This window comes from Ursus arctos, unplaced genomic scaffold (assembly GCF_023065955.2).
Source record: "Ursus arctos isolate Adak ecotype North America unplaced genomic scaffold, UrsArc2.0 scaffold_16, whole genome shotgun sequence".
NCBI classification, from domain to species: Eukaryota; Metazoa; Chordata; class Mammalia; order Carnivora; family Ursidae; genus Ursus; species Ursus arctos.
Genome location: NW_026622830.1, coordinates 11,364,784 through 11,392,409, shown reverse-complemented (window position 1 = coordinate 11,392,409; position 27,626 = coordinate 11,364,784). Strand labels below are relative to the sequence as shown.

General features: G+C 46.3%; 1 protein-coding gene across 1 annotated transcript; it reads left to right on the top strand.

Annotated features, from left to right (window-relative positions):
* Positions 1–1,093: 1,093 nt before the first annotated feature.
* Positions 1,094–17,100, top strand: RNF114 (ring finger protein 114). The gene is made up of 6 exons (XM_026503714.4): positions 1,094–1,276; positions 5,358–5,508; positions 7,396–7,502; positions 7,863–7,977; positions 13,888–13,995; positions 15,245–17,100. The coding sequence occupies exons 1-6, from the start codon at positions 1,137–1,139 to the stop codon at positions 15,308–15,310; spliced, it is 687 nt and encodes a 228-aa protein (XP_026359499.1). The 5' UTR covers positions 1,094–1,136; the 3' UTR covers positions 15,311–17,100.
* Positions 17,101–27,626: the final 10,526 nt, after the last annotated feature.

Here is a 27,626-nt window from a genome sequence, read left to right as displayed (position 1 = left end):
CCTTGGGCTGCCGCATATACATGCCAAGTTATTTACTGGTGAAAAGTTGCCCACGTGGATAGCTAAATACAATCTTCCTGCATTCAATTAACCTGGTTAAACAAGATTTATTTGCCCTGTGTAGACTCGATACTGTGAGGCCTCTGTGGCCTTTCAGGATGGAAGCTTAATTGATCATTGATTTTCCTGGTTAAGAAAACCTGGTTCGAATTGTTAGCAGAGCCTGCCTTTTAACAAGATGTATCTTTTTGTTACATGGGTTGTCCACAAGAGCCAATTCGGTGCAGCAGCAAGTGAAGAAAGTTGGCATTCAGAACACCTGGTCTCCAGGTCAGGGGGCCTCCTGGTGAGACTGAAGTTTAGACTATCTCGGGAAGCCTCAGCTTCCCCATCTCTACAGAGTGGTAGTTGGGCCCCATTGCCAGGAGGCAAGTGAACACAGCTCTGAAGCTTGCACCGAGCGACACCAGCGTCCCACTTCTGCTTTCACTAGGCCGGCTTGTTTGTGAAAATAGCCTGTCTTCAACACCTCTAGCAATGGCTAATCTCCCTTTTCAGTGTCAAGAGTATCTGGCATGAATTAATAACGCTGTCTTGTTTCCACTGTATTTTTACAGTGCTCTTAGAAATGATTATTTTCTATTCATAGCTCAGGAGTGACAGATCTTCCTTTAAAATTTGTTTGCCTAAAAACAATTCTTTTTAATGAAATTTGTTTGCCTAAGTTTAAACCAAAGGAGACTCGATTTGGGGTGAAATATTAAGTAATAGTAATGATTTAAATTGAGGAAACAGTGGCTGAAACGCAAAGCCTGTTCCAATTCTGCAGGTGTCTGGATCTAACTTCCACATTTTCCAGATTTCCCTCTGCCTCGCCCTCCTGCCCAACCGTCGCGGGTGGGGGAAAAGGAGAGGGGGAACAGGAGGCGTGGCCCACCCACAAGCCCCACCCCATCCACGCGCCCTTTCCACAGGCCACGCCCCGAGCTCCCCTCACCGCCCAGGGTCCCGCCCTTGCCCCGCCCCAACTGGCCTCAAGCCCCGCCCCAGGCGCGCGCGCCGGTCCGCGACCTAGGCCCCGCCCCCCCGGGCTCCTCCTTCTCGGCCGCCGTTGCGCCGCTGTGCGCGGCAGCAAGATGGCGGCGCAACAGCAGGACCGTGAGGGTGGTGCGCAGCTGGCTGGGCCCGCAGCGGAGGCGGACCCGCTGGGCCGCTTCACGTGTCCGGTGTGTTTAGAGGTGTACGAGAAGCCGGTGCAAGTGCCCTGCGGTCACGTGTAAGCGGCGAGCCGGGGTCTGGTCCTGAGGAGCTTGATTGGGAGGGGTGCGGCCCGGGCGGGGAGGGTCTGGGGCGGAAGCGCGAGGACCGGGCTAGAGGGTCCTCTTCCCGGGGCCCTCCGGGGCTCCTGAAGGCCGGTGGAAGTCGGTGGGGCGCTTTTCTCCGCCCTGCTCACTTCCAAGTATCGCGCCGTCTGTTGAGCGCCTGCTGTGTTCCGGGCGGCCTGTCAGCCTCCTCACCCGTGATAGTGGAGTCACCCTGCTGGGGATTTGGTAGGCTCTCAGGTCGGCCCTTGGTGGGGCGCCTCGCTGGCTCATTCAGTAGAGCATGTGACTCTTGATCCTGGGGTCGTCAGTTCGAGCCCCACGCTGGGCGTAGAGTTCACTTAAAAAAATAAAGTGGGCCCTTGGACCTTGGACAGCCACGGTTTCCCTTGAATAGTCTGTGCATTGCTTCTAAAGTATGGTATGTATGGCGGCGTCATGTATCCAGCTCTACCAAGTAATTCGAACGTGCACTGAAGTTGGAAAAACGCTGAACTAGACTAAAAGAACAAAAGGGAAGTGTTGATAATAGTGCTCACCAGTCTGCCATTAACTATGAAAGGGGTTGGGAGTTGCAGATAGCACTTGTTAGCATTCCTACTGTCCGAGGTTTGGTGCATTTTGTTTGAAATTAAGCCTCCAGGGCCTGCATGTTGCTAATACACTGGTTATGACGACTAAAGATGTGTGTGAAAATGACCAGTACAGACCTTGGGCTGGGGTAGGTGCCTTGAGGTTGGTGGGATTTGAATCTAAGCACACAAACACCCAAGTTGAAAGAACTGTAGAAAATGTGCTACAGGGGGTTGGCATTTCCTCAGTGGTCTTCCCCAGTGCTTAACTTGGGCATCATCTTGGCATTGGTTTTAGGACACCTTTATTGGAGATTAGACACAACAGGCACATGCTGGGCCTCAGGTATTCTTATTCCTACAGCAGTATTGCCAGGGAAGAGGGTTGACAGCCATTTTTCAGGTAAGGGGACTAAGGCTCACATAGGGCAGACTCACCATTGCCTGACTCTTCCCAAATGAACTGCAGGTGTCTCCTTGCCACCCCAGAGAATAATTTGGCACCTGGCAAGGGCTCCCCAGCCACAATGACTGCTTTTTACTTCTTCAAGTACTCCAAGTTCTTTCTAGCTTTGGGCTGTTCCCACTTGCAGTTCAGTTAGCCTGGAGCTCTTCCTGCCCCTTGTGCCTCTCCCCTGCCAGCTACCCCAAATCCTTTCCAGACTTGAAATCCCAGTTTAACCAACCACCCTTATCACCATCCGTACTTAAATTACTTCCCTGTTTCACTCCTGGCGCTTCCTTCTTCCTTGCATAGAGCCAAACTTAGGGATCACGAGGGCAGTGACCGTATCAGTGTTGCCCCTCTCTGTATCCCCAGTGCCCCGCACAGTCTGAGCATCCATCTTCCAATCTTATAGTCAACACACTAAAATATTTGTATGCCCATGATGTGCCAGATTCTTGGAACACAGTAAGAAACAAGGTGATTCTGCCCTCAAAGTTTACAATCCATTGAATCAATGATCAGTCAGGCTAACAGGTGGTCAAACTGTTGTGAAAGAAGATTCAGCGTGCAGTGGGAGGGTATTATAGGGATCAAACTGGTGTGTTTGGGAGCGATCAGGTAGAAATTTTTGGTGGAGGCTAGATAGTGTTCTCATTGAGTCTTTTCCCTTTTGGATCAGCCCTCCTTTTTACCTGATTTTGGATTAATTCATTGGATTTCATTCACTATTAATACTTATAAAGAGGCTTGGCCCAGCACAATTTACCAACGGAAGAGCAACAAAAGTTGTCATTTCCTTGAGCCGGGTGAACCTTTCCTAGGTCAGAGGTCAAGGGGCAGTACTGGGTTTCAAACCTCTTTTCTGTACTCACCATACTAGTTCCACACGTTCATCAGTTCAGTGCTGATTGAAGACAGATGGATGCACCTCTGTGAGGGCAGCACAAGTCCCCCCTTGCCTCCAGCCAAGTGCTTTTTTGCCCAGCCTGGTTAGTGGCAGATTTTTGCTAACTTTTATGCTTAGAACCCAGCATCATTGTAGCTTTGGCTGGCTAGGGCATTGAGTTTTTATAAAACTTTACTTTAAGCCCTGAATGACTGTGTTCCTCCAGTTTAGTGGAATACAGCTGGAGAAGGGCAGGTGGCTGGGAGCCCAAGTGAAGGGACTTTTTACATAGCACTGTAACAGAAAGGATGGGGCACTTAGAAAGCTGAACTAGATCAAGGCCTGTGAAATAGGAAGGGGAAACTGAGAAAGCCCAAGATACGGGGACCGTTTAAAAGCAGGCTTGCGTGTTGGGCATGACTCGGGCACAAAGTGGCTCGTGAACATTTGGTCAGTGGGCTGTGTCCTGGTGTGTGCTTGAAGGCTTGAAGCTGCCTTTAACCTCCAGCTGGGCTTGGTTTCTATGGGACCCTCTGCTCTCTTGGGTTCCTCTCGTGATCTGCCTTTGAGAGTAGTTACAACAGATGATGCGCACAGGCCCTGTCTGCCTCTCCAACCTAATCACTTACCCTCTCCCAGTGTCTACCCATCATGGTCCCAAAGGGCTCCCTTTCTGCTTTTTGAAAATCTGTTTGCACTTGGTATATCATTTCTTTGTGGAACTCTTTGTGTCCAGGTCTGTGTGACTGTCTCCTCGTAGTTTTAGGTCTCAGCTCAGCGCCTCCTTACAGAAGCTCAGTATGATCCGCCTTGGCTGATCTCTGCCTTGTTTTATTTCCTTCAGAAATTAACATTTGTGTTTTTCTCCACTTTGGAATATAAGCATCAAGAAGACAGGGATTTTGTTTACTTCTCCACTATGCTCTCAGTGGTGAATCATTAAGCCCCCTCACCTTCTCCCAACCTGGTCTATTTTGTGTGGCAGTGTTATGACAAAGAGGAAGAAAATCCTTAGAGACGGTAAAAATTTGTCAGATGCACAGGTTAGCTTTGATTATACATCCTGAGTTCTTCCTGGCAGGTTTTGTTATCTTGCCTTAAACCTATCAGGTCGGGTATGTAGCCAGGCTGTTCTCATGTCTTACTGTCCTTTCTTACTGTGTACCATATCTCAGCAGCACTCCCTACGTAGGTTTCAGGATAGAAACTTGGCCTTCTTTGACTTTTCCTTCTCCGAATTCAGTAAGTTCTCAAGTACTACTGACTCCACTCTGAATCATTTCCTGAGTTAATTCTCTGTTGCCTCAGGCCCTCAGAATTCCTTGCCTTAGCCATCTGTTTGATTTCTACTTCAAGGCTCCTGTCTTTTCCTCACCTAAAAAAAATTTTGAAAACCAACAACTCTCTTGTCCATGTTAACCTCAGCTATTTTTCTAAAACTCAGACTTCGCCTTATTTGATATCTTTAAACATCTGGGTTCCTGCTGTTCATGAGGAAAGGTGTTAGACTTTTATTGCCTTCGGTGCCTCATGAATTTTTAAGTCTAAGTGCCTAGAATATTCTTACCTTCCTCTGCCAGCTGAGCTCTTTCTTGTAAAGGCTCTTTCGTGAATGCTGCCTCTGAAGTCTTACCAGCCCTGTCCTTCTTGGGTCACAGTGAGGTGGTCTTATCTTTGTCTTCTCATAGAGCTTTACATTCACCTCTAAGGATAGCACCTCCTGTTTGTGGTGCTTGACACTGTAATGAGGGTCTGCTACGCATATTCCATCCCAGTAATCCCAGAGGTGGCTACTACCATCTCCATTTCAAAGAAGAGAAACTGAGACTCAGGAAACCCCACCAAGATCCCTCAGTGGCAGGTGCTAAGGTTTGAAGACTGCGCCACAACACCTTTCACCGTGTATCAAGACAGTTTGTGTTTGTTTCTGTTGGTGGACCTGTGTGTTCTTGGCAGGACACGCCCCTCACCCCCTTTCTGGCCTGGGAGGACTCAGTATTTCAATCACTGATAGGGAGCAATATGTTTATAATCCATTACTCACTGATGTCTTTTTTTAAAAGTTTATCCATTTTTGTTGTCTTGTCTCCACGATGCATGACGCAGGTTCTCTGTATGTCTTGTTCTAGCTTTTGCTCTGCATGCCTGCAGGAATGTCTGAAGCCGAAGAAGCCTGTCTGTGGGGTGTGTCGCAGCGCTCTGGCACCTGGCGTCCGAGCCACGGAGCTCGAGCGGCAGATTGAGAGCACAGAGACTTCTTGCCATGGCTGCCGTAAAAATGTATGTGGAAGTAAAATGGAAGAGTCAAGTGTCTTTCTGTGATGAGAGGGGGTAAAACGCAGAGCTGTTGCCACGTTGTTTCCGACGTTAGAGCATGACTAGGTGACTAACAGCACGTGTGCATGCTAGTTATCTGTGGCAATGGCTGTGCCGTTTCATTTTAGTGACCGTATTGGTTTTGCTTTGTTTTTTTAAGAGTTGGTTTAGTGTATTATGTATTGTAGCTTTGAAGACCATAGAAGTCAGTTATCCCAGTTTTTCCCTGTGAAAGAGCCGCTTTTCCAAAGCATTATGGATAATTTCCATTAGAAGATAATGATAGGATGCTATTTCTTAATTTTTTAAATATAAAATAAGATCATCTCAAAAAAGTTACCTGCTGCTGTGAGTTTGAGGGGAAATGTTACAATCTATATCGTTATGGATATAAAAAATATTTGAACTTTTTACTACTTAATAGGGAGGAATCATGACATAAAGGTCATTATGAAGTTATGTGATTATAAGAGCAATACCTAATATTTGAAATGCACCATGCTCTTTTGCCTTCTCATGTTAGAATCAAGTGTATTTATTTTACCATCTGTTACAATTACAAAGGAGAAATATCATTGTCTTGTTTTCTAAGAGATACACAGCCTTATAGGTTTTGAAATCATGATTTTGTTAATTTCGGACTGTACAAACATTACAAAATAATGTAGGCTTGTTCCCCACTCCAGAGATTACCTCTTTAAAAGTGGTTTAATTTAGAAGGGCAAAACATTTTCTGCCCTTTGACAAACACAAATGTAAGGTTTTTACAAACACAGACGTAGGAATTTCACAAATTAGGAGCATATTATAATTCTAGAGCTTTTTCTCACTTTTGAAAAAAATTTTTCACTTAATGACTTACCTTATCTCTTTCCTTTCAGAGTGATTTAGCACTAGGGGTACAAAGTAGTTATCATTCTGAATAGGGCTATTTCCTATCTCTTTTAACGGGGAGCTCTTTGGTTGGTACCTTGAAGTCAAGTTCTTTAGCTGGAGGTAAGACAGAAAGGAGCATTATGGTAAGCTGGAGCTCAAATAACGAAGCTTTCTTTTTTTTCTTGTGGTTTCCTTTAATTTCGAAACTCAGGATATTGAAACGAAATTACCCGTTACTTTATCTTTATGCATGCATGATAGGTTTTTTGTTTTTTTTCCTTATACTTCTGATTTTTCCCCATTTTTAAAGATTAGTGATTGTATTGTATTTCCAAGTGTACTATACCTCCAAAAATGTTTTCTTCCCTTTACCTCTCCTCTTTGTTCCTTATACTTTTTCTTTCCTTTTAGAATACCTGAGATGAACCACTGTCCTCTAGGTTTTCTTTCTCTTTCCATCTTGCAAAGACTAGATTTTATAGGAGAAATAGAACTCAGATTTCTGAGTTTATCACATTTATCACAATCTGGCATTTATCACAGTCTGGCATTCTGTACTTTAACTAGAATTGCTAGTCTTTATCTCTTTTACTCAAATGATTACTTTTTACTGCTGTGCATAATGAAATGTGGTTCTTGGCTTGCTGTGAGGAGACTAGTTTAAATGCTTTGTGGAAAATTTTTAAACCTTCCCTGGTTTTGGAGTATGTGAGCAGAGAGCATACCTTGAATAAAAGCAAACCTCTAGAAGAGTTACTCTGAGTGGAAGCAGACATCCTGGGTTGGTCAGGTCAGACATCAGCCTTGGTATTAACAAAAACCCTGCAGCAAACGTGCTTTCAGCCCCCGTCAGCATAGCTAGGAGTCTGGTGAGATTGTTTGCCAGGGTGGTACAGGTCTGGTTTTCATCTTGACCTTTCTTTGGGACTATGTCGGCCCTGACTAACTTGTGGGCTCTGATTCTTCCTGTCCAAGTTTTTCCTATCCAAGATCCGGGCCCATGTGGCTACCTGTTCCAAATACCAGAATTACATCATGGAAGGTGTGAAGGCCACCACCAAGGATGCCTCCCTTCAGCCAAGGTAAATGACTCAAAACACTCCCTTAGGCAGAGGTCAGCTTTTGCTATGAAGACAGTGGACACTTCGCATGTTCAAGGGTTTAGTTGTAGGAGTTTGGGAAAGTGGAGGTATAATTGTTAATCTGGCTACACCTGATGTCTGTTTTTGTTTTGGGGGTGGGGTGTGAAGGACTCTGATGCTCACTTCGAGTATTGGCTCTGTTGTTAATGTTATTTTCAACACTTGACCTGATTCTGAAGTGATTGTCACAATCCCTGTCATAACACATTGAACTTTGCTTCTTTTTTGGAGGGTACAGTGGTTGGAGTGTGGAAAAGTACTCAGAGGTTTCTTCTTTTTTTCCTGCCGTTCATCTTCCAGGAATGTCCCAAACCGTTACACCTTTCCTTGCCCTTACTGTCCCGAGAAGAACTTTGATCAAGAAGGGCTAGTGGAACACTGCAAGTTATCCCATAGCACGGATACCAAATCTGTGGTAAGAGGAATGGGGTTTTGTTGTTTTCCTTTTTATGAAAAAAAGTCAGACTTACAGAAAAATTAACCGAATTCAGATTCGTACAGTGAACTCCTGTGTACCCTTCGCCTAGATTCATAGATTGATGACATTTTACCATATTTGCTTAATGATACTCTATCTGTACATATTTTTTGCTAACCATTCAGTAATAAGTTACAGATAGCTTGGCTTTTTGCTCCTACTCACTTCAGCATGTATCTCCTAAGAACAAGAACATTTTCTTACAAAATCACATTTTTTGTGTTTGTCACACTCAGGAAATGTAACATTGACACAATTTAATATCTAACAGAGAATTCATGTTTAAATTTTAACAATTGTAGGGGCGCCTGGCTGGCTCAGTCGGTAGAGCATGTGACTCCTATTCTCAGGGTTTTGAGTTTGAGCCCCACGTTGGCCATAGAGATTACTTTAAAAAAAAAAAAAGTGGAATACCCTGAAATTTTATTTTATTTTATTTTACTTTATTTATTTTATTTTATTTTTTAAATATTTTATTTATTGATTTGACAGAGACAGCCAGCGAGAGAGGGAACACAAGCGGGGGGAGTGGGAGAGGAAGAAGCAGGCTCCCAGTGGAGCAGGGAGCCCGATGTAGGGCTCGATCCCAGGACCCTGGGATCACACCCTGAACTAAAGGCTGACACTTAATGACTGAGCCACCCAGGCGCCCCCTTGAAATTTTAGTAATTGTAATATCCTTCACAGCAATATCCTTCTGCCCCCAAATCCTGGATCTTTGTGTTACATGCAGTTGTCAGGTCTCTAGTGCTCAGCTTTTCTTTGCCTTTAATTACCTTGACATTTTTAAAGAGGACAGGCCAGTTGTTTTGTAAGATGTCCTTCAATTTGTGTTTGTTTGATTCTTCATCATTCCATAGCGATGTGTCCTCCGGGTGCCACCGCAGGGGTCACGTGATGTCTGTTGGCCCCGTTGTTGGTAATGTTAAGTTGGATCCCTTGTTGTCCATGAGGTTTGTCCTCTGTAAAGCTACTGTTTTCCTTTTTAGAGTAGTTTGTAGCTATGGGGAAAGAGAATGTGCATGAAATTATTAGGAAAGTACTTATCAGTCTTTTGACATTTAAGTATCACAGACTGGCATATAGTTTTGTTTTAATGTTTGGGATATGGCCCATGTCAGCAGTATCACCCTTTTCCTCTTTTTTTTTTTTTAATTATCCCCCAAGTAGCTCTGTGCCCAACGTGGAGCTTGAACTCAAAACCCTGAGATCAAAAATCACACAGTCCACTGACTGAGCCAGCCAGGTACCCTCTTCCCTCTTAATGTCATTTACAGGCTCGGTCTTGATACAGCCTCCTCCATAGTTTTGTTTTAATTTTCCCATTTATCTCAGACTGCCCTCTTGAGCTGTATACCTAACCTAGTTTTATGGGCACACTTCAGCTCCCTTGCCTTAAAAGGTGGTGCATGGACGTTAGTATTTGCATGAGCTTTTGTGAGTAGGGTTAGGCCTTGTGGCTTTCTTTATTTTATTTTATCTTTTTGCAAATTTCAAGATACAGCTGGCCTGTTTGAGAATACCTTAGATCTTCTCTTGACTTTATTGAACTCCTTACCAAGTCCACATTCTGGTCAATACAGCCACTTTTTATACTGGGCTCCCTGAGCTCCTACCGTTGTGCTGTGACAGATTTGACAGATAAATTCCCACGTGTCTGTTTTTCCCAACTCCCTTCACTAGGGAACTTGGCCAGCTTGGCTCACTGTAAGTCATTTTCAGCCAGGCCCTGTTGCTGCTAGGCATGTACACTCTCTGGTGGCTGTTCTGGGGACTCTCTTTGCATTAAGTTCCTGGCATGAACCATCCTCGTTCTTCCCAGGTAACACTAAATCCTGCTTTTAACTGAGTTCAGAGTATCAGGTGTGAATTCTTTTCTTCTCTCTCCCTCCTTCTGTCTCAGGAGCTCTCTGATCTACCTCTGAGGTCACAGACTGGCAGTCTGTGGGGTACGTCTGGCCTACACACATTTTAATTTCCCTTTTAACCTTTAAAAACCAGATGATTTCTCAGTCTTGCTACTTTACGTTTGAGAAACTGGAAGTTCAGAGCCAACTGGCCTAGAGTAGCTGCAGCCCCTCTAGATGGGATGGGCTTACACCTGTCCTCCTTTGCTCGTGTGCCTTACTCATCTGGTCTCTGTGAGCACTTGAATTTGCAGCCCTTGTTCCTTGTCCTTATCATTCCATTTTGTGTTGAGGAAAAGGCTCCTTTCCAAGTCTGACTCTGCCTGTGTCCTCAGACCCATGCAGAGAACTCTGCCTGTGTCCTCAGACCCATGCAGAGGACTGACCATAGGGCCCAGCTCAAAGTAAGACTTCTCTGCTCCTGTGGCTTACCCCATCCCGTGTCTTGTCTTTTCTTCCCTTAGCTTTGCTGTCTACCCACGCCTCACTCTTATTTTCCTTCAGACATGCCCATCTTCCCTGGCTCATTGGTGGGAGGAATGTTCGATCTGTGCTCTCTCTAGTTAGTGTTCAGTTGATCTTTTCCCTCAAGCTTGTCGTTTTCCAGGTGTTGCTGTGTCTTCGAACCCTTTTCTTTTTCCCCTCCAGATTCACCTTCCACCCCGGCTGACGTCATGTTCTCCATGGTCCCAAGCTGACTTCTTGAGTCCTTGCTTTTTGCCACCTCTTTGTAATTTTTTAAAAAAAGATTTTATTTATTTGACAGAGTGCACGCACAAACAGGGGGAGCAGCAGAGGGAGAAGGAGAAGCAGGTTCTCTGCTGAGCAGGGAGCCTGATGCGGGGCTTGATCCCAGGACCCTGGGATCGTGACCTGAGCCAAAGGCAGATGCTTAACTGCCTGAGCCACCGAGCACCCGGTCTTTGCATTTTTTTTAATGGTTTTCTTTGTATGTAGTCAGTTCATGGTGCAAAAAGTGTCTCTCTGGCCCCGCCCCCTAGTTTTCCGGCTCCCTTCTATACCATTAGTTCCCAGTATTTCTTTATATTCTTGCATTTTATTCTATTTCTGGGATATGATAAATGCATTATGTTATCATTTGCCATTTTTGTTTAATAGAAGTAAACCCAGGGGCGCCTGGGTGGCACAGCGGTTAAGCGTCTGCCTTCGGCTCAGGGCGTGATCCCGGTGTTCCGGGATCGAGCCCCACATCAGGTTCTTCTGCTATGAGCCTGCTTCTTCCTCTCCCACTCCCCCTGCTTGTGTTCCCTCTCTCGCTGGCTGTCTCTCTCTCTGTCGAATAAATAAATAAAATCTTTAAAAAAAATAAATAAATAAAAGTAAACCCAATCTAAAAACACCACAATATGGTGGCCTGCCCACCTTTCATGAGATCACTCACAGAAAATGGATTATTCTCAAAAATAAACAGCCTCACCATTTGATTTTAATATTTGTCTTTCTAACATTTTATTTTTATTACATAGATGACTATTGAAATTTCTGTAGGCAGATGCCAACCTGAAATGCGCATCGAAGCTGCTGTTTTTCTGTGATTCCGGAGTAGCTGCATAGTATGCATTCTTGGGCTACAGTAGGCAAGATGAGAGTTATGTTCTGCAAAAAACACCCAAGCCCAAGGTTTCAGCTCTTTCTTCAAGATGTTTTAGTTGTGATTCTTAATAACTGATCACTCATTGAAAGAGCAAGTGTGCAGAGACACACAAACACCACCCACCTGCCCCCACTACACATTTTCTGTTTTAAAGTTTGCCAGATAGGGGCGCCTGGGTGGCTCAGTCGTTGGGCATCTGCCTTTGGCTCGGGGCATGGTCCCGGCGTTATGGGATAGAGCCCCACATCAGGCTCCTCTGCTATGAGCCTGCTTCTTCCTCTCCCACTCCCCCTGCTTGTGTTCCCTCTCTCGCTGGCTGGCTCCCTCTCAGTCAAATAAATAAATCTTAAAAAAAAAAAAAAAAAAAAAAAAGTTTGCCAGATAAGCTTAACTCTTTTGGTAATTATGAGAATGATAATGGATGTTAAGTAAAATGTAGGGACTGGAATTCATTTCCTACCACCATCCTGCCCTGCAGTTTTTAGAAGGGAATAAATGAAGAAATTTGTGTGCCATCCAAGTTAAGCGGATTGACTACATTGTAGAGCTAGTTAGCGGCAGAGACAGTACTGGAACCTGGTGTCCTGGCTCCTAAACCAGTTTTCGCATCGGAACATCAGAAACGGTTCTCTGTTGTGCTCATTGGCATGTCAGTAGTGCTCAGCTGTGTGTGGAAAAATGCAAAATCACGTAATCCAAAGACGTGTGTAGTTTTCAGATGTCCTTAGGAGATTCTTGTATGTCCCCCTTTTTATGCAAATGACAGCACATTCTACACACTGAATCAGTGTTCTTGGCATCTGCCCCACATCCGACATGTGTATCTGCTTTTTGTAATGAGCTTCACAGTTTCCCATTACTTCTGTGCCACAGTTGAGTTGGTCCCTTATTGATGAACATCAAGGTTGGTCTCAGACTATATCAGGAAATTAGAGTAAGGACTGGATATGAAATGCTACTTAGGAATTATTGTTGATTGATAGGTGGGATAGTAGTAGTGGATATGTGAAGGGAAGTACCTATTATGAGGACTGTACTGAAACAGTTAAGGGTGAGATACTGTGTCTTACAGTATGCCTCATTTTTTGCCAAAATAAGTGTGCCAAACTAAAATCTGGGTGTTGGGGATAAGGGATGGGTCATCAAAGTATTACCTGCTTTTCTGTAGGTTGGAAATTATGTTGCATGCTAAGTTTTAAAACGCAGCCATAGATTTTTAACACATCTTTGCCTGTGTTTATTTATGTTTATAAAACACAGTCTTAGATCCGGGTTAATTTGGTTAAAGGTTAAGTGCATTCGTAAATTTGATAGTGCTAGAGTATTCTGTGGTTTCTGGTACTGCAACCTAATTTTCTCTTTTTTTCCCCCTCTTTTGGCTTCCTCAGATCCCTCTGGTAGTTTTGTCTCTGTTGAAGCGTCTCTTCATTCAGCTGTTGGCCCTCTGTTCTGTCCCTTCTCCATCTACAGACTCCTTAACTGTTAATGTTTCAGCCCTTCCCGTTGGAAGCCATCACCTCTTCAGTCTCTGAACCTGACCCATGTTCCAGCCCCACAGCTATAGCTGCCAGCCCAGCTCCTTCCACCAAGGAGTCTTTCACCATTTCTGACTGATCTCTTGCCAACCCCCTTTGTCACCCTATCTTCCCTGTAAATGAGGGGGTTCCATTTCCAAGCCGACCACTTAGGCCTGCTGCTCCCCCCAGCCCATCTCCTCTCTGTCCGTCTCTGAATTTTCCGTTCTAGCCGGACTGATCGCCTGGCTGTTGGCCAGTACTGCCGCCCCCTGGCCTCTCCTCTATGCCTGTCTTCTGGAGCACCCTTTCATGTTCTCTTTGTCCTTCCAGATACCTCCCAGTCTTCAAAGCCCAAATCAGCTTCTTACATGAGGGCTTTTCAGCCTCAGCCCTCTCATCTGAGCGGCATTGACTTTGTAAAAATAGCACAGACGGCTGTGTTTTACTTCTCGGGGTATGGTTCATCTGTCATTTCCTCAGTTTTCTTTGTGCTTTTGGATCATTTTGTGTGCTGGGTTAGACAGCCAGAGTCTAGGCCCCTACTGGGCTGACACACATCCTGGGCACAGTAGGAGGTCAGAAAAGGGTGGTATTACGGCCAAAGCCTTCATGCGCTCTCACCTGTCATTTGACCTGAGGAGGAGGCTGACAGTGTTTTCTGGGATACAAATGTGCATATGAAGGAGTGGCCAGGCCCTAAACCGGTGTGTCAGGAAAACTACCCTGGAAGAAAGGCCAGATACAGGCCACAGAGGGCTAAGGTCAGCTCAAATGTCAGGTGCCTAAGACTGTGCTTCTTTGTTGAAAGGTTTGCCCGATATGTGCCTCAATGCCCTGGGGAGACCCCAACTACCGCAGCGCCAACTTCATAGAGCACATCCAGCGCCGGCACCAGTTTTCTTATGACACTTTCGTGGTGAGTCTGGAGCCCGGGCCCTGATCCTTCCTCTGGGGGAACAGCACAAGGATCTCCCTTCTCTTACCTAGAGAACTGTGGGTCCCATTGTTGAGTTTTGTCACTGATGTGATGGGCTCCCTGGAACAGCGGCTGTGTGGTCCATACACGTGAACCTGGTGAGTGGCCAGAGCCTTTGCTGTGTGGTATTTAAGAAGGTGAACTGACCAGTCATCTGCAGTGAAACATAGTGAAAGCTTGCTGCCTGGGTTTTTTCCCAAAAGTTTTTCCCACTTTTTTTGGTATGTGTAGTTTTTACCTGTTCTAGAACCTGGCTTAGGATCCCAAAGCTCAGACTCTCATGGGGACCAGGCACGTAATGGCAGTGGTCCTTATGAGGATTTGCAAGCTGGACGGTATCCAACCCGTGTTATGCTGCCATCAGCTCTGGCCGATGGTTATCGTATGGAGATCCAGGGATAATACTGCCCATCTCTCCACCTACCGCAACCCCAAGAAGCTGGAAAGGCAGAATGTCATAGAAGTATCACATATTTCTGAAAGCACTTCAGGTCAAACAAAACACGTCCACTCGCCAGAGGTGTTCATCCGGTTTGTGTCCTTTCCCTAGAGCTGAGCGGTTTCGAAGGGACCCAGTATTGTTTTGGCACAATAGTAATAGATAAATTTGGCCAACTGCTTGAAGTAAACCATTTGTTTATAGATCTATGTCGTGAGGATTTTAGGGTAGTATTCAGTTTTAACGTCTGTGTTTCAGGACCTGAGAAGGAAAGCATGATTCTTTCCCAAGTTGTCATAAGAATATTTATTCTCAGTCTAAGAGAGTGTCTGAGGTTCAGGCTTCAAAATAACTGTCCTTTTCGTAGTGCTGTGAGGAGGAATTAGATTCCCAAGTTCTACCCAGGTAAATAATTTGGCCTTATTGAATTAAAAGGGCAAGTTTGACTGGCGTGTACTCCCGTTTGAGCACTTGGTGTGTGCCCCAACCCACGCAGGTGCCCTCTGGTCCTCGTAGTCCTGTCTGAGGGAGCCGTCAGTATTTTCATTGTCAGGATGAGGCAGCAGAGGTACAGAGAGATCAAGCAGTTTGCCCCTGGTTACGTGGCTGGCATCGCACCCTGGAGCCGGGATCGGTCCTGGGGCAGTCACCTCCAGAGCCCATCATCCCCAGGCTGTCCCGCTTCTACTGAACGTGAGTCTTTGCGGCTGTAACTGGTGCTGAGGCCGAGTGTCTGTGTTTCGCCCATAGGATTACGATGTTGATGAAGAGGACATGATGAATCAGGTGTTGCAGCGCTCCATCATCGATCAGTGAGCAGTCTCTGCTGTCCGTCTCCTGTTCCAGAGCTTCCATTGTTGTGTTAGGCGTGAAACATGTGACTTATACACTTTAAATGTACAACAGACCTGGAAGTGAGCTGTGGTGTTAGGATAGGGTCACTTCTGACAGGGAAAGAGGTTTCCAGGTCAGAGCCGTCCTTTCCTTTGGGGTCTTTCCTATTGTTCATTCTGTCACATGTCTGGTCTTTGATTGCTCCTCAGCTACTTCCTGGAGCTTCTGCTTCCTCTTCTGGAGGAGAACCCTGCTTCTCCACCTATCCTTGTTTCACACTTGTTCCTCCCCTCTAGTGTTCACCTCTCAGGTCCTCTGAGCCAGCCAGCACCTTTTCTGGGTCATGAATAGCACAAATGAGACCAGCATCTCCTGTCCTTGTCCATGAGGGGTGTGTGCTCTGGCAGGAGCGTATCCGATTGCTGCAGGAGCGCCTTCCTGTTTGTTGGTCCTCAGCAGCAGCTGCCAGAAGCTGGAGTTTACCTCCTGGGAAACATGTCAAAAGGCCTGTCTGGGTTTAGCATGATCTGATGCTGGAAGTTTTGATTAGTGATGTTTTCCTACCACTCCTGCACACCCTTAGAATTAACTGGTTCAGTCTTCAATGCCTGCATGGTGCCTTTTTAGGATAAGGTGTAACCATATATTTTTAGTGAGAATAAGTGTTTCTAGGTTAGGAAAGTTAAACTCCATTTATCCATAAGTGGGGAGGAGGGTCAGCTAAGAGCAGTGTGAGGGCCATAGGTTTTTGGTTCTGATTTTCAAATTAATGTCGTATTTTCAAATGACTGAATCCTGTTTACCTCTCTCTTTGGGAACCTGCTTACATTCTTGTCCTCGAAGCACGAGAACGAGTCCTCAAATGAGTAAGAAGGAAGAGGTTTAGGGACTCTAGTCGATACTATAGTTATTTTATCTTTTATTTGGTAACTTAGATTAAACTGAGTGTTGCTTTTCTATCACAAATGGTTTCCTTACGAAACTGGTTTCCTCGTGTAAATCAGCGTGTGAAACCTGCCTTCTAAAGCAGAGGTTATAGGAAGTCTAGTATCACAGCCTGCTGTCTCTGTGTGATAAGACACACTGTTCAGAAGGCAAACATGTCTCCTGTGAGCACTTGTTGATGGAAACTGTCTACTGGAAGCTTGCTTTGTTAACAGCTCAAGAAACGTGAAGTTCACCATGTTTCACGAGTATTAATAAATACAAGGCTAAGAGCTGTGAGTCTAATCTGTAGGAGCAGAACCTCTGATTGACCAAAAGGCATGTGGCTTTAGGTTCCCTTTTCCATGTCAGACCTCTCTACACTGAGCATGGAAAGTTTATCTGGTTAGTGGCTGAGGTTGCAAGTGACAGCATGCTTTTGGCCTGTGTGTACTGCTGTTGTGGGCCTCTCCCTCTGCAGGTAGGGGCTGCTGATGCCTATTAACCAGCAAAGACAGAGCCCTTTGGGGGCAAAATAATTTTTTCTGTTGTGATGTTGCTTGGGAGGGCCCAAATGTTAAGGTCTGTGTCTTCACTGTTATTTCTGGAAAAAGTTCACTCTGACCTCCCTGAATTGAGAGGTTTAAGTTTGGAGGGAAATTTGACAAAGCCTTCATTTGAGGGAACGGATGAGAATGTGTCCATTTCACTGGTGGTACCAAGAAACCGATTTCCTTGTATTAAGTGCACTTCATGTATTTCTAATAAGATGACTTTCCAGAAAGTGAAATTTGTTATGTTCTGGCTTTTAAATGGTGAAATATAAATAAATTTCATAATTTATCCGATTGGGCAGCTGTAATGCCTGTTTCCATTAGCCACCATTTGCTGAAGTCTGGGCCTGCGGAGACTCCAAAAGACTGGCGCTCTAAGGGGAAGTCCTCGTCTGTCACGAATCCCATGTGGCGCTGGTCTTAGCTCCGACACTTCACCAGCTGGGCCTCCCCAAGCTGTCCTCTCTGGAAAAGGAGCACAACCCTCTCTTCTCACAGCTGGGAGCTCGGGTGAGGTGAGAAATGACCATGTTCCTTGAAGCGAGGCTTCGTTTAGACCCATGGCTTCGGCTGCATTCTGATGACTTAGCAGCAGCCCCGAGGTGTCGAAGTAAGGGCTTCCGTGCACTAGGGTCCAAGGTCATGGCATACCTTAGTTCTGCATGCTGCCCCTGGCTGTGGGACATTTGGCAGATACTTCCCCTTCCTGAACCTGTTTCCCTGCAATGAAATGGGAATAATTTTCTGGCTTCTAGGGTCTTTATAAAGGAGGAGGTATTTGCTATTTATTAAATAGTTACCATTTGTTAATCCTTTACTTACCAGTTTATAATGATGTAGGTGATGAATGTGCGCCTAGCACCATGCTGGCGCATTAAACGTGCTTAGTAAGTAGCCACTATGCCTGAATACAAGGGAGTCATTCATTTTTTCAATAAGGAAATTATAAAAGTTTTTTGGCGAAATCGGACATAAGAACTTTTATCATTGCAAATGAACTACTCAAATGTCTACTTATTTTTAACTACATGTATTTAAAACAAACGTGCAAGTATTGCTTTTATCTAGTTGTCCATTTCTGGGAATAGCTGCCTCTTAAGGACATAGGGATTCAGGAAGCAGCCCAAGCCTGGCGTGGCACCTGCTACACTGTGGGTACTCACTGTGGCATTCAGCTACTAGACTTCCCTCCTGGACGTAGCCGTTCCAATCCTAATCCCGTAGGAATGTTAGATTTACTCTGGCCCAAACTGAGCTCAGCATCCCCAGTGTCCTCCCTCCATGCCTCTCCCCCTTCTGTGTCATTCCCTCTTGCTGTGTGGACGGTACCAGTAACTACTCAGGCCAGTGATCCATGAATCCTCTTCCCCGGCCTTCATGCCTCCACCTTTGGCTAAGTTCCAGTTAAGTCCTGCACTCTGGTTGCACATCAGGAAGTCACCATTTGTGCCTCCCTTTCCTCCAGGTCTAACATGATACACGGTGGCTGTCCTTTGAAATCCCTTGTCATCCAAAAACAGGTCAGGAAAGTGACGTTTGAACTGAGACCTGAATGAGATAAGGGACAAGTCTGTTGACCAGGTGGGGGAAGAGCATTCCTGGAGGGAACCAGTTCATAGGCCCTAAGGTGGGAGCCCGTGTGTGACACAGGGCCGCTGCAGCGAGAGGGGGCTGTCATGAGGCTGTGCCGGAGGCAGCATGTCAGCAAGGAGGCTGCAGAGGGCAGATCTGGGGCTTTTCTGTAGCTGATGTGACAGCGTTGGAGGTACTGAGTGACAAGACCTGGCCTGGGTTTAAAGAGGAATCTTCTGGCTGCATGTGGAGAAGGGCCGATAGCAGGAAAAGCGGAAGCAGAGACTGGGGAGGCGGCGCCTGCAGGAGCCCAGGGCAGTGAGCACAGTGGCTGGCAAAGTAGTGGCGAGGTCGTAGGTGTTTTCTGAAAGGAAAGTGTGAAAGCAAGTGAGGGGTCAAGAACGACACCAGGGTCTGGGGCCCAGACGCTTTGGCGGAGGTGTCTTTCTGAATTGGAGGGAAAACTCCGCGAGCGGCAGTTGTGGGGGAATCAGGGATATTTGGGGAATGGGTGCTTTGGACTTAAGACTTCCACGTTCTCTCGTTGCACACACAGAAAGTGCCAGCTCTTAAGCAACTCCAGGATGTGCCTGGCACACTGTTAAATAACTAAAAAATTACTCTGATGTTTGTTATTTTGGTGCCAAAGATGGGTGTGGATCAACTGAGTCCTTGAATTGTATGACTGGACAAAATATCTTTACGTCTGATTTAGGTATCTAAGTAAGGAAAAGTCAGTAGGCATCTGAGTGTTTCATTTGCAGTGGTGAAAGCTCTCACATTCAGTTTGGCCAAAAACAACTTTTAAAAATGTTCTCATTGGAGGAGGATGATTTCCTCAAATTCAGACATACATGGTGTGTACTGAGCACCTACTCTGTGCCAGCACTGTGCTAGGCACCGGGGATTCACACATTAATCCAGTGTATAGTTACAGACTGACGAAGTGTTCGTGGGAAGGGATTAATAAATGTAGCCATTTAATAAACAGTAAATATTCCTACTTTATAAAGGAACTAGAAGCCAGAAGTCCATGGGCTTATAGTAACTATCTAGACCTTTTGTCCTTTCTCCACCTAGGTCTTCTCCCTTGCTCTCCTGTGACTTGAGTGTCTCCTACTACTGGCTCTTCTCCCAAACAGCATTTGAACATGATTGGGTTTCCTCCACCATCTAACTACTGGCCCATAGCTTTCCTCCATCGTCATACCCAGACGTCTTGAACTGGTTGTCCTCCCCAGCTGCTTCATTTTCTCTTACTCCCCAACTTACCCCCGAACTGCTCCCACGTTCGCTTTGTACCCTGCCCCTCACTGAAGACAAGACAAAGCTTGTCCCTAACTCCCAGCAGACACCTTAATTAGTTCTCCGCTTCCATCTTCAACCTATTTAGTGCTCTTGACCCCTCCCTCCTTTTTGAAACAGTTGTTTCTGCTGGCTTTTCTGTTGGGACACCATCTGGTTTCTCTTCCTATTTCTTTGCCATGTTCCTTTTCCTTGGCAGTTGCCACCTCCTGGTTCCCTTCTCTTAGCTGTTGGAATTGTTCGGACTCAATGGTGGATTCCCATCTCACCCCACACCCTGTCCCCAGGCAGACTCCCTCCCCCACTCACCACCCTTCCCCTTGGCTTTCATCACTGTCTGTGTGCTGATGGGCGCAGACCCATAGTTCTAGAGCAGACAGCTCTCGAGCTCCAGGCCCACAGAGCCAACTTCCTCATAGAGCTATCCACCGCATGACCGAAGGGCATCTTTAGTTGTGCACGGCCCAAACTCACTCATCATCTGCCCTCTTAATACCACACCCCGTGCTAGGTCCTTCTTCTCCCACCACCTTAGAGGAGGTGAGGCCACCATCCCTCCAGTTGCTCAAGAGTTAGCCTGCGTATCATCTGTAACTCCTTTGTCCCCCCCCAACACCCCATATTACAAAATTGTGCTAATTTTAGCTCCCATATAACGCACTTGTGTTTTCTCACTAGCCCCCTGCCACCAGCATCTCAGAACCCACCATGATCTCACGTGAATTATTGCTGCAACTTCCCTTCTGGCCTCTCCAGTGTTCTCTAGCCAACATTCAATGCATCTTCCACCAAACAGCCGGAAGGATCATATCCTTTAAAACCCTTCAAAGGCTCTAGTTACCCTTGGATAAAGTCCCAGCACCTGGACATGGTCCTCCAGGCCCCTTGTGCTCTGCCACCTGCCTGCCTCTCCAGCTTCAGCTCCTGATACACTCATCGTGCTCTGATCATATTAGCCTTTCCGCACCTCAGGTGTGTCATGTCTCCCACCATCCCTCTGGAATATTCGGTGCTGCTGCGTGTGCACACACACACACACACACAGACCACTTCCCCCACTGCCTTTGCCTCCCAATTGCAGTTTGGATGTCTAGATCAGAATTTCATGTCTGATGTTCCTGTAGAAACTTCTGGTACTAATCCGGGTATTTGCTAAACTCTTGTAGAAATACCCCTACTGTGCCATAAGTTCCCTGAGGTCAGGATTCTTATTTGCCTCTGTGACCCCATTGCTCAATATTTGGGTAAAATATAGGACTCCCAGATACATGTTAATTTCAAGCAAACAACAAATAACTTTTTAGTATAAATACGTATCACATAATTCACAGAAGTATAATTTGCTCAAGTCGGGAAATGATGCTAGGGATGTTCATGCTGAAAACCTACTTGTTTGGAATTCACATTTAACTGCGTGTTGTGTGTGTGTGTGTGTGTTTTAAGATATTATTTATTAGAGGGAGGGATGGCACAGAGGGAGAGTAAGAAGCAGACTCCCCACTAAGCAGAGAACTGGATGTGGGGCTTGATCCCAGAACCCTGAGATCATGACCTGAGCCAAAGGCAGATCCTCAACCAACTGAGCCACCCAGGCATCCCGGGTGTCGTGTATTTTTATTGGTTAAGTCTATAAACCCTACTCTGTGTGTATTAGCACATTAACGTTCTGAGCATCTGCTATGTGCTAGGCTCACACCTTCTCATTAAATTATTATTTACGCAGTTACTTGTTTTCCCATACTAAGAAGTTAAGCTCTTGAGGGCAAGGACTGTGCCTGTCTTGCGTGCTTCTGTCCTCCATACTTGGCCCCAAGTACCTTCAATAAATATTCCTAACATTGAAATGCAACTAAAAGGGGGCTCTTTCACAATGGTACTTCCTCTCTGTTGCCTGGAAGTAGGGGCCTGTGCGGTGGTAGGGAGAGCCTGAAGGGGGCAGTGTCTCCTAGAACCTGGGACTGGCCCCGCTGTCCACAGGGAGGCTGGCCCTCAAGGTAAGGTGGCTGCTGCCTGGTGGAAGCCTGATCTGCCCAGGCCCTCAGGTGTCCCTGGATGCTTCCTTGTCTGTATTCATCTCCTTAACACCTTCCTTAGTGTCTGCTGAGCGTCCCATCCAGGGCTTAGTGGGGCGCTACGAATACAGGAGTAATGATGATGATAATCTTTCTCATCCTTGGTTCCTGACAGTGCCTACCCTCAAATAATTTTGATTTAATCCTCTAATTCCTGAAAGGTGATCAAAGCCCGGCACTCAGGTTACCCTGGACAAGTCAATCTCCTTGAATCCTCCTAAATAGGCCTTCAGGAGAGACACTAATAGCATTCTCATTACACAGATGAGGGAGTGGAGGCCCCAGAGGATGAGTAATTTGCTCAAGCAGGGACCCAGCGACGTGTTGCAGCACAGAGGTGTGTTCAGATCCATGGTCTCAGGCACACACACAGCTCCCTATTCCAGCACCCACACTGCTAGCTCTGTGACCTGGGACAGATTATTCTAATCTCTGGTTTCCTTATTGGTAAAATGGGGCTAATAAGTGTCTTCCTCACAGAGTTATGGGAACCTAGTTTAATCACAAAGCTATAGTAGAGGCCTGGAACAAAGTAAGTGCTTAATGCTTAATAAACGAGCTACCGGTGGTCACTACTATTTTTTCATCCATTCCTGAGACCACCCAATGCCTGGCGCTTCTTAAGCCCCTAGCAGCTGCGAAGGTTTGATGACTAAATGCTATTATTAAGTGGGGTGTTTCCCAAACTTGGCCCGAAGACATGAATTACCTGGGAGTCACTTGCTATAAAATAGATTCTCAGGCCCTTCCCTTGGAGATTCTGATTGGTAGGCATGGGTGGGGCCTGGGAGTCTGTATCTTCTAGAAAGAACCTCAGGTAAAATGCATCCTTAGGCTAATTTAGGAAATCCCTATATAATGTAGGGCAGGCTAGTGTTACAACAAACCTCTTGTAGCTTGGGTGGGGCAGCAACTCAGGTGATGTTTAGAATCAGGTGGACAAGCTTAGTCCTTAGAGGTCATAAGACTTCAGTGATACCTCTCCTGATTCTAAAAATCATCTAAACTATTTGGTCTCAAATGATCTCCCCACAAATTATCTACAAAGGAGAAATTAGTGACTTTGTAGTGGAGAGACCTAGCAGACACCTTCACCAAGTGATTAAAGGTAATATCGCTGATAATGGGACAAACCAGGGGTCACTTGATGGCATGTACTGAGGACACAGCACCACTTCTGAGGTCCCTGGCAGAAAAACTTATGAGTCTAACCATAAGGAATTATTAGGCAAGCCATCCACATTGAGGGACATTCTGCAAAACAGCCAGAACTCTTCCTAACTGTCATGGTCAGATTCGAAGAGCCTACGTGGTTGCCATGCTGCCTCATTCCCGTTGGAGCCTGGATGGTGAGGGTTACCATAAAGGACATTATTGGGCCAATTGCTGATAGTGGAATATTGACTGTGGAATAAGGAACAGTATTTTATCAATGTTAGCTTTTCCAATTTTGACAGTTATATGGACAGTTACATAAGGGGGGATATCCTTGTTCTTAAAAGGTATGCGTAGAGGAGTTTAAAAGTAAAGGACATGATGTCTCTATTCTTAAATGGTTCGGAAAAAAAGTGATGCCTGTGTAGAAATATGTCGATAGGACAGGAAATGGACACAGTGTTGAAAATTATAAAGCAAATGTGCACATTGTTAAAATCATAATGCTTACTGTTAAAATAACAGAAGACACGTAGGGCAGAAAAATATAAAGAAGAAAGTCGAAACCATTCACCCCACCCCACAGACAAGGGACAATGCATCCCATCAATAGCGGAATACTTACATGTCCTTGAGTCACCATATTTCTGGTTGAAACTTAAAATGGGCGAATGTTCTACTTGCTGTCTGTAACGTGCCGATTTCACTCCAAGGTGTATCCGCACACATCTTCCCATGTCAGTGTCATGTTATTTTAATGGCTGCGTGATGCTCCTGGTGAGGGTAGACCATACTTTCTTTATCCAGGGGTATTTAGATGGTTTCCACCTTGCCTGTTCTAGACTGTGCCAGAGTGAGCATCTTCGCAGATACCTTTTTGCCTCCTTGTCTGAGTGTTTTATAATGCAGAGCTGCTGGATCAGATAGAGGTTGAGAGAGGCAGAAATAGGGAGACAGACACAGACAGGCAGAGTTGGGGGGGGCGGGGGAAGAAGCATGCCTGAGGAGACAGAGGGAGCCTGTGTGAGGCGTGGAGGCCCCACCGGCCTGGCCACAGGAATCCCGGCAGGGAAGTGACTGAGTCACTGTAGGGGACACACCCTACAGATACAGCTGTAGGTAAGGTTGGAGTCCTTGATGCAGGGATTTTCATGGGACCATTGTTCTTGAGCAGCGACCTAATTACACGACAGGGGGCTGGTTATAGATTGTGCTGTGCTGCTCAGAGCCCGTCTCCAAGTAGGGCTGCCAGATTTAGCAAATGAAAATACAGGAAGCCCAGTTAATTCTGAATTTCAGATAAAGAATAAGTCTGTCCCATACAGTCTTATACTAAAAGTGTATTTGTTGTTTATCTGAAATTCTAATTTAATTGGGCATCTATATTTTATTTGGAAACCCTGTCTCCAAGATCAGTGAGAGCAGCAGCAAGGTGAAGTCAGGATAGAGGGAGTGTGTGTGTGTTTGTGTGTGTGTGTGTGTGTGTGTGTGTGTGTATACGTGGAGGGCTTCTGAGGTGGCTCTGGAGGTTTTAGCTCCTGACCTGGGTGGCGGTGGTAGTTGCGAGGAAGGGACTTGTCTAGGGTCTCACAACCGTGGGTGGTAGAGCTAGGCTGGGCCCCAGCTTTGTGCTCTGCAGTAATTTGTGTATATGTCTTAAAAGTGTTAATATAATAAATACAAATATTAAAAACATGATTTCCTAAACTCCACTTAAACATTTTTGATTTTAAAAAGTACCGGCAGGGTCCTGGCTTCTGCCGTCCTGAACTGTTCTCACATCCTGGAACATTCATCTGCCCTTGGGCTTCTTAATCATGGTGGCCGCTGGTCACTGCTGTCTGAATGTCCTCTCACTTCCCTTCCCCTCTCACCTGCCCATCCTTGTGACCTCAGCCTGGATCTCACTCCTCTGACTCACCCTGCGTCCCTTGGGGCTTGTGGGTTGCCTGTTCCTGTCTTCCTCCCTTACCTGTGAGCTCCACAGGCACAGAGACCTTGTTTGTGTCTGACTGGGTTATCACAATAGCCTAGCCTCCTAGGCCAGATACCTTCTGCGGCTCACTCGCTGTTGTTTGGGGGTATCTCACCTCTGAGCCTCAGTTTCCTTACCTATAAAATGGGGCTAATAGTCTTGCCTACCATTCAGGGCTTGCTGTGGGAACCCAATGGGCCAGTGTGACAGATGGGCAAGTGAGCTGACATTAGCGCCTCTGAGAGGATGCTTGAACTGAGTCAGGCCAGCTCTAGGAAGAGCTGGGGAGGGGGGGCGTTCTGGGCAGAGGAGCAGTAAGGGCAAAAGTCCGGCTATGGGAAAGAACTGTGTGAAGAGGAGCAGAAAGAAGGCCAGCAAGACTGGATGAGCAAGGGGGAGAGCAGCTTGGGGGCCATGAGCAGGGTTTGGATTTTATTTTGAGTCTGATGCTAAGAGCTGACTCTGACCTGAGAAAATCATTTGCACTCACTTTCCCCTGCTTGACAATATCTCCCATTCTCAAGGTTCAGAGAGGCACAGGGGTCTACAGGTGTGAAAGGTGGGTGTGGGTGGGGCATAGAGGAGCCTCCTGGGGCTTTTCCTGGAGACAGGTTCAGCCTTCTGCCAGGAAGGGGAGATAACAGGGTGATAGCCAGCCAGTCCAAGGGGCGAGGCTGCCAAGGCCGAATTAGTGTGCGAGATAGTTAGATAGTAGTTTGAAAGATTGTGTGTGTGTGCCCCTGGTGGTGAATGCACGGTCAGGTTAGCGGGGGAGGGTGCACTCTGCGCCTAGGAGAGGTCCCAGCGACCTGTCGCAGGCCTGGAGCACCAGCAAGGCAGGGGTGGAGAGGCCTGGCTCCAGGGCATCACTCAGCCGACTCACGTACACCTGTCACCCTGGAGGCCTCAGGCAACTGCCTTTTAACCGGGGTGATCACCTCTTCCTGGTTACCCAGGACTGTTCCAGAACTCCCCCTTCTTATTACCCCTACTGAATAGATGAAGAAACCGTGTCTCAGAGGCAGTCTGGTGATTGGGATTTTTTATTTTCACGGAAAAGTCGTTTATTTGAAATTGTGACACACGTACCTGAAATAAAACATCCATACCCTTCAGGAAAGGTTAGGAGGCAAAGAAGCCACCTACCCACCCGTCAATTTCACTCCTCAGACGCAACCAAATTCTTGGGTCACCTTTCACAGATAGTCTGGGCCCACACGGTGGATATTCTCTTACTTCTGCACAAAAGGCAGCCTATTAGATATACTGTTCCCCCGAATTTTTTTACTTCAAGTCTTGCGGTTTATTCATCCGTTGAGCTAATGTTTATTAGGCGCCTACGGTAAAGCAGGTGGCGGTGAGGTGTGTAGGTCACAGTAGTGAACGAGCCAGTCCCCGCCCAGGTGGGGCCAATGTGAACATTTAGGGTTTGGAGGGCTCAATAGTGAGGACATTCTCTCTGTAACAAGAGAAAACACATTTCCACAAGTTTTTTAATTGATGAAATGTAATATTTAGGGGCGCCTGTGGCTCAGTCAGTAGAGCATACAAATCTTGAATCTCTCAGGGTCGTGAGTTTGAGCCCCATGTTGGGGGAGAGATTATCTAAATAAACTTTTTTAAAAATGTAATATTAGGGGCACCTGGGTGGCTCAGTGGGTTAAGCGTCTGCCTTTGGCTCAGGTCATGACCTTAGGGTCCTGGGATCAAGCCCCGGATCGGGCTCTCTGCTCAGCAGGGAGGTTCCCCCCCCCCGCCCCCGCCGCCGTTTGTGCCTATGTGCACTCTCTCTCGCCATACCAAGACAAACCTCAATTTGGATTTGGCCTATGGCCATCTTGGGGGAGAACATTCCAGGGAGAAGGGAGCATCACATGCAGTCTCTGAAGCTGGAGCTGCCTGGTGTATTGTGGCAGGTGCCTCGCCAGCTCAGAGGGGCCACAAAGGCCAGACCCTGCAGAGCCTCCTGGTGTAGTGAAAATAGTGGTTTTTCCTGTGAGAGAGATGGGAGCCATGGAGGGTTTACGGATGCAGATAGGCTTTGACATTTTAACAGCTGTTAAGATTTTCCATTGATTGGACTCTTAGGTATTTAACAAGTCTACTATGATGGACAACGTTTGCTACTCTATTAAAATTAATGAGGCTAATACAGTCACATGATAAAAAAAAAAATCAGACATGGGATGGGGCATGTAGTAAAGCCTCTCCCTCCCACCCTTGCCTGGCAGCCACCCAGATCCCCTCCTCAGAGACAACCACCATTACCAGTTTCTAGCGTCTCCCTCCAGAGGTGGTTTCTGTGTCTCTAAGAAACACCTATACATTTCTCCCTCTTTCTATGCAAATGGTATCACCTTGTCTGCTGTTCTGCACCTGCACCTTGAATCCGTTACATGTAGAGCTTTCTCCTTTTTGACAGCTTTCTCCTTATGACTGCACTGTCATGTATTAACTGGGCTGTAGGTGGGCCTTGGCCTGAGTGTAGGAGCATCAAATACCACCTTGGGAATGCTAGAGAGATGCCCATATGGGTGAGGCTCCTGGACAGAACCACACAGCAAGTGCTCAGCAAATTGGAATGAAAAGGGTTTCCACATCTTTGCTTGGTTCCCAACTCTGGGCCACACACAGTAGACTTGGACCCAAAAATTCCATTGAAAGCCATTTATATCGGGGGGATGGTGGTTTTGACTCCTTCAAGAGGGCCTTTAGGTCAGGCCCCAGGCTGAATCATTGCT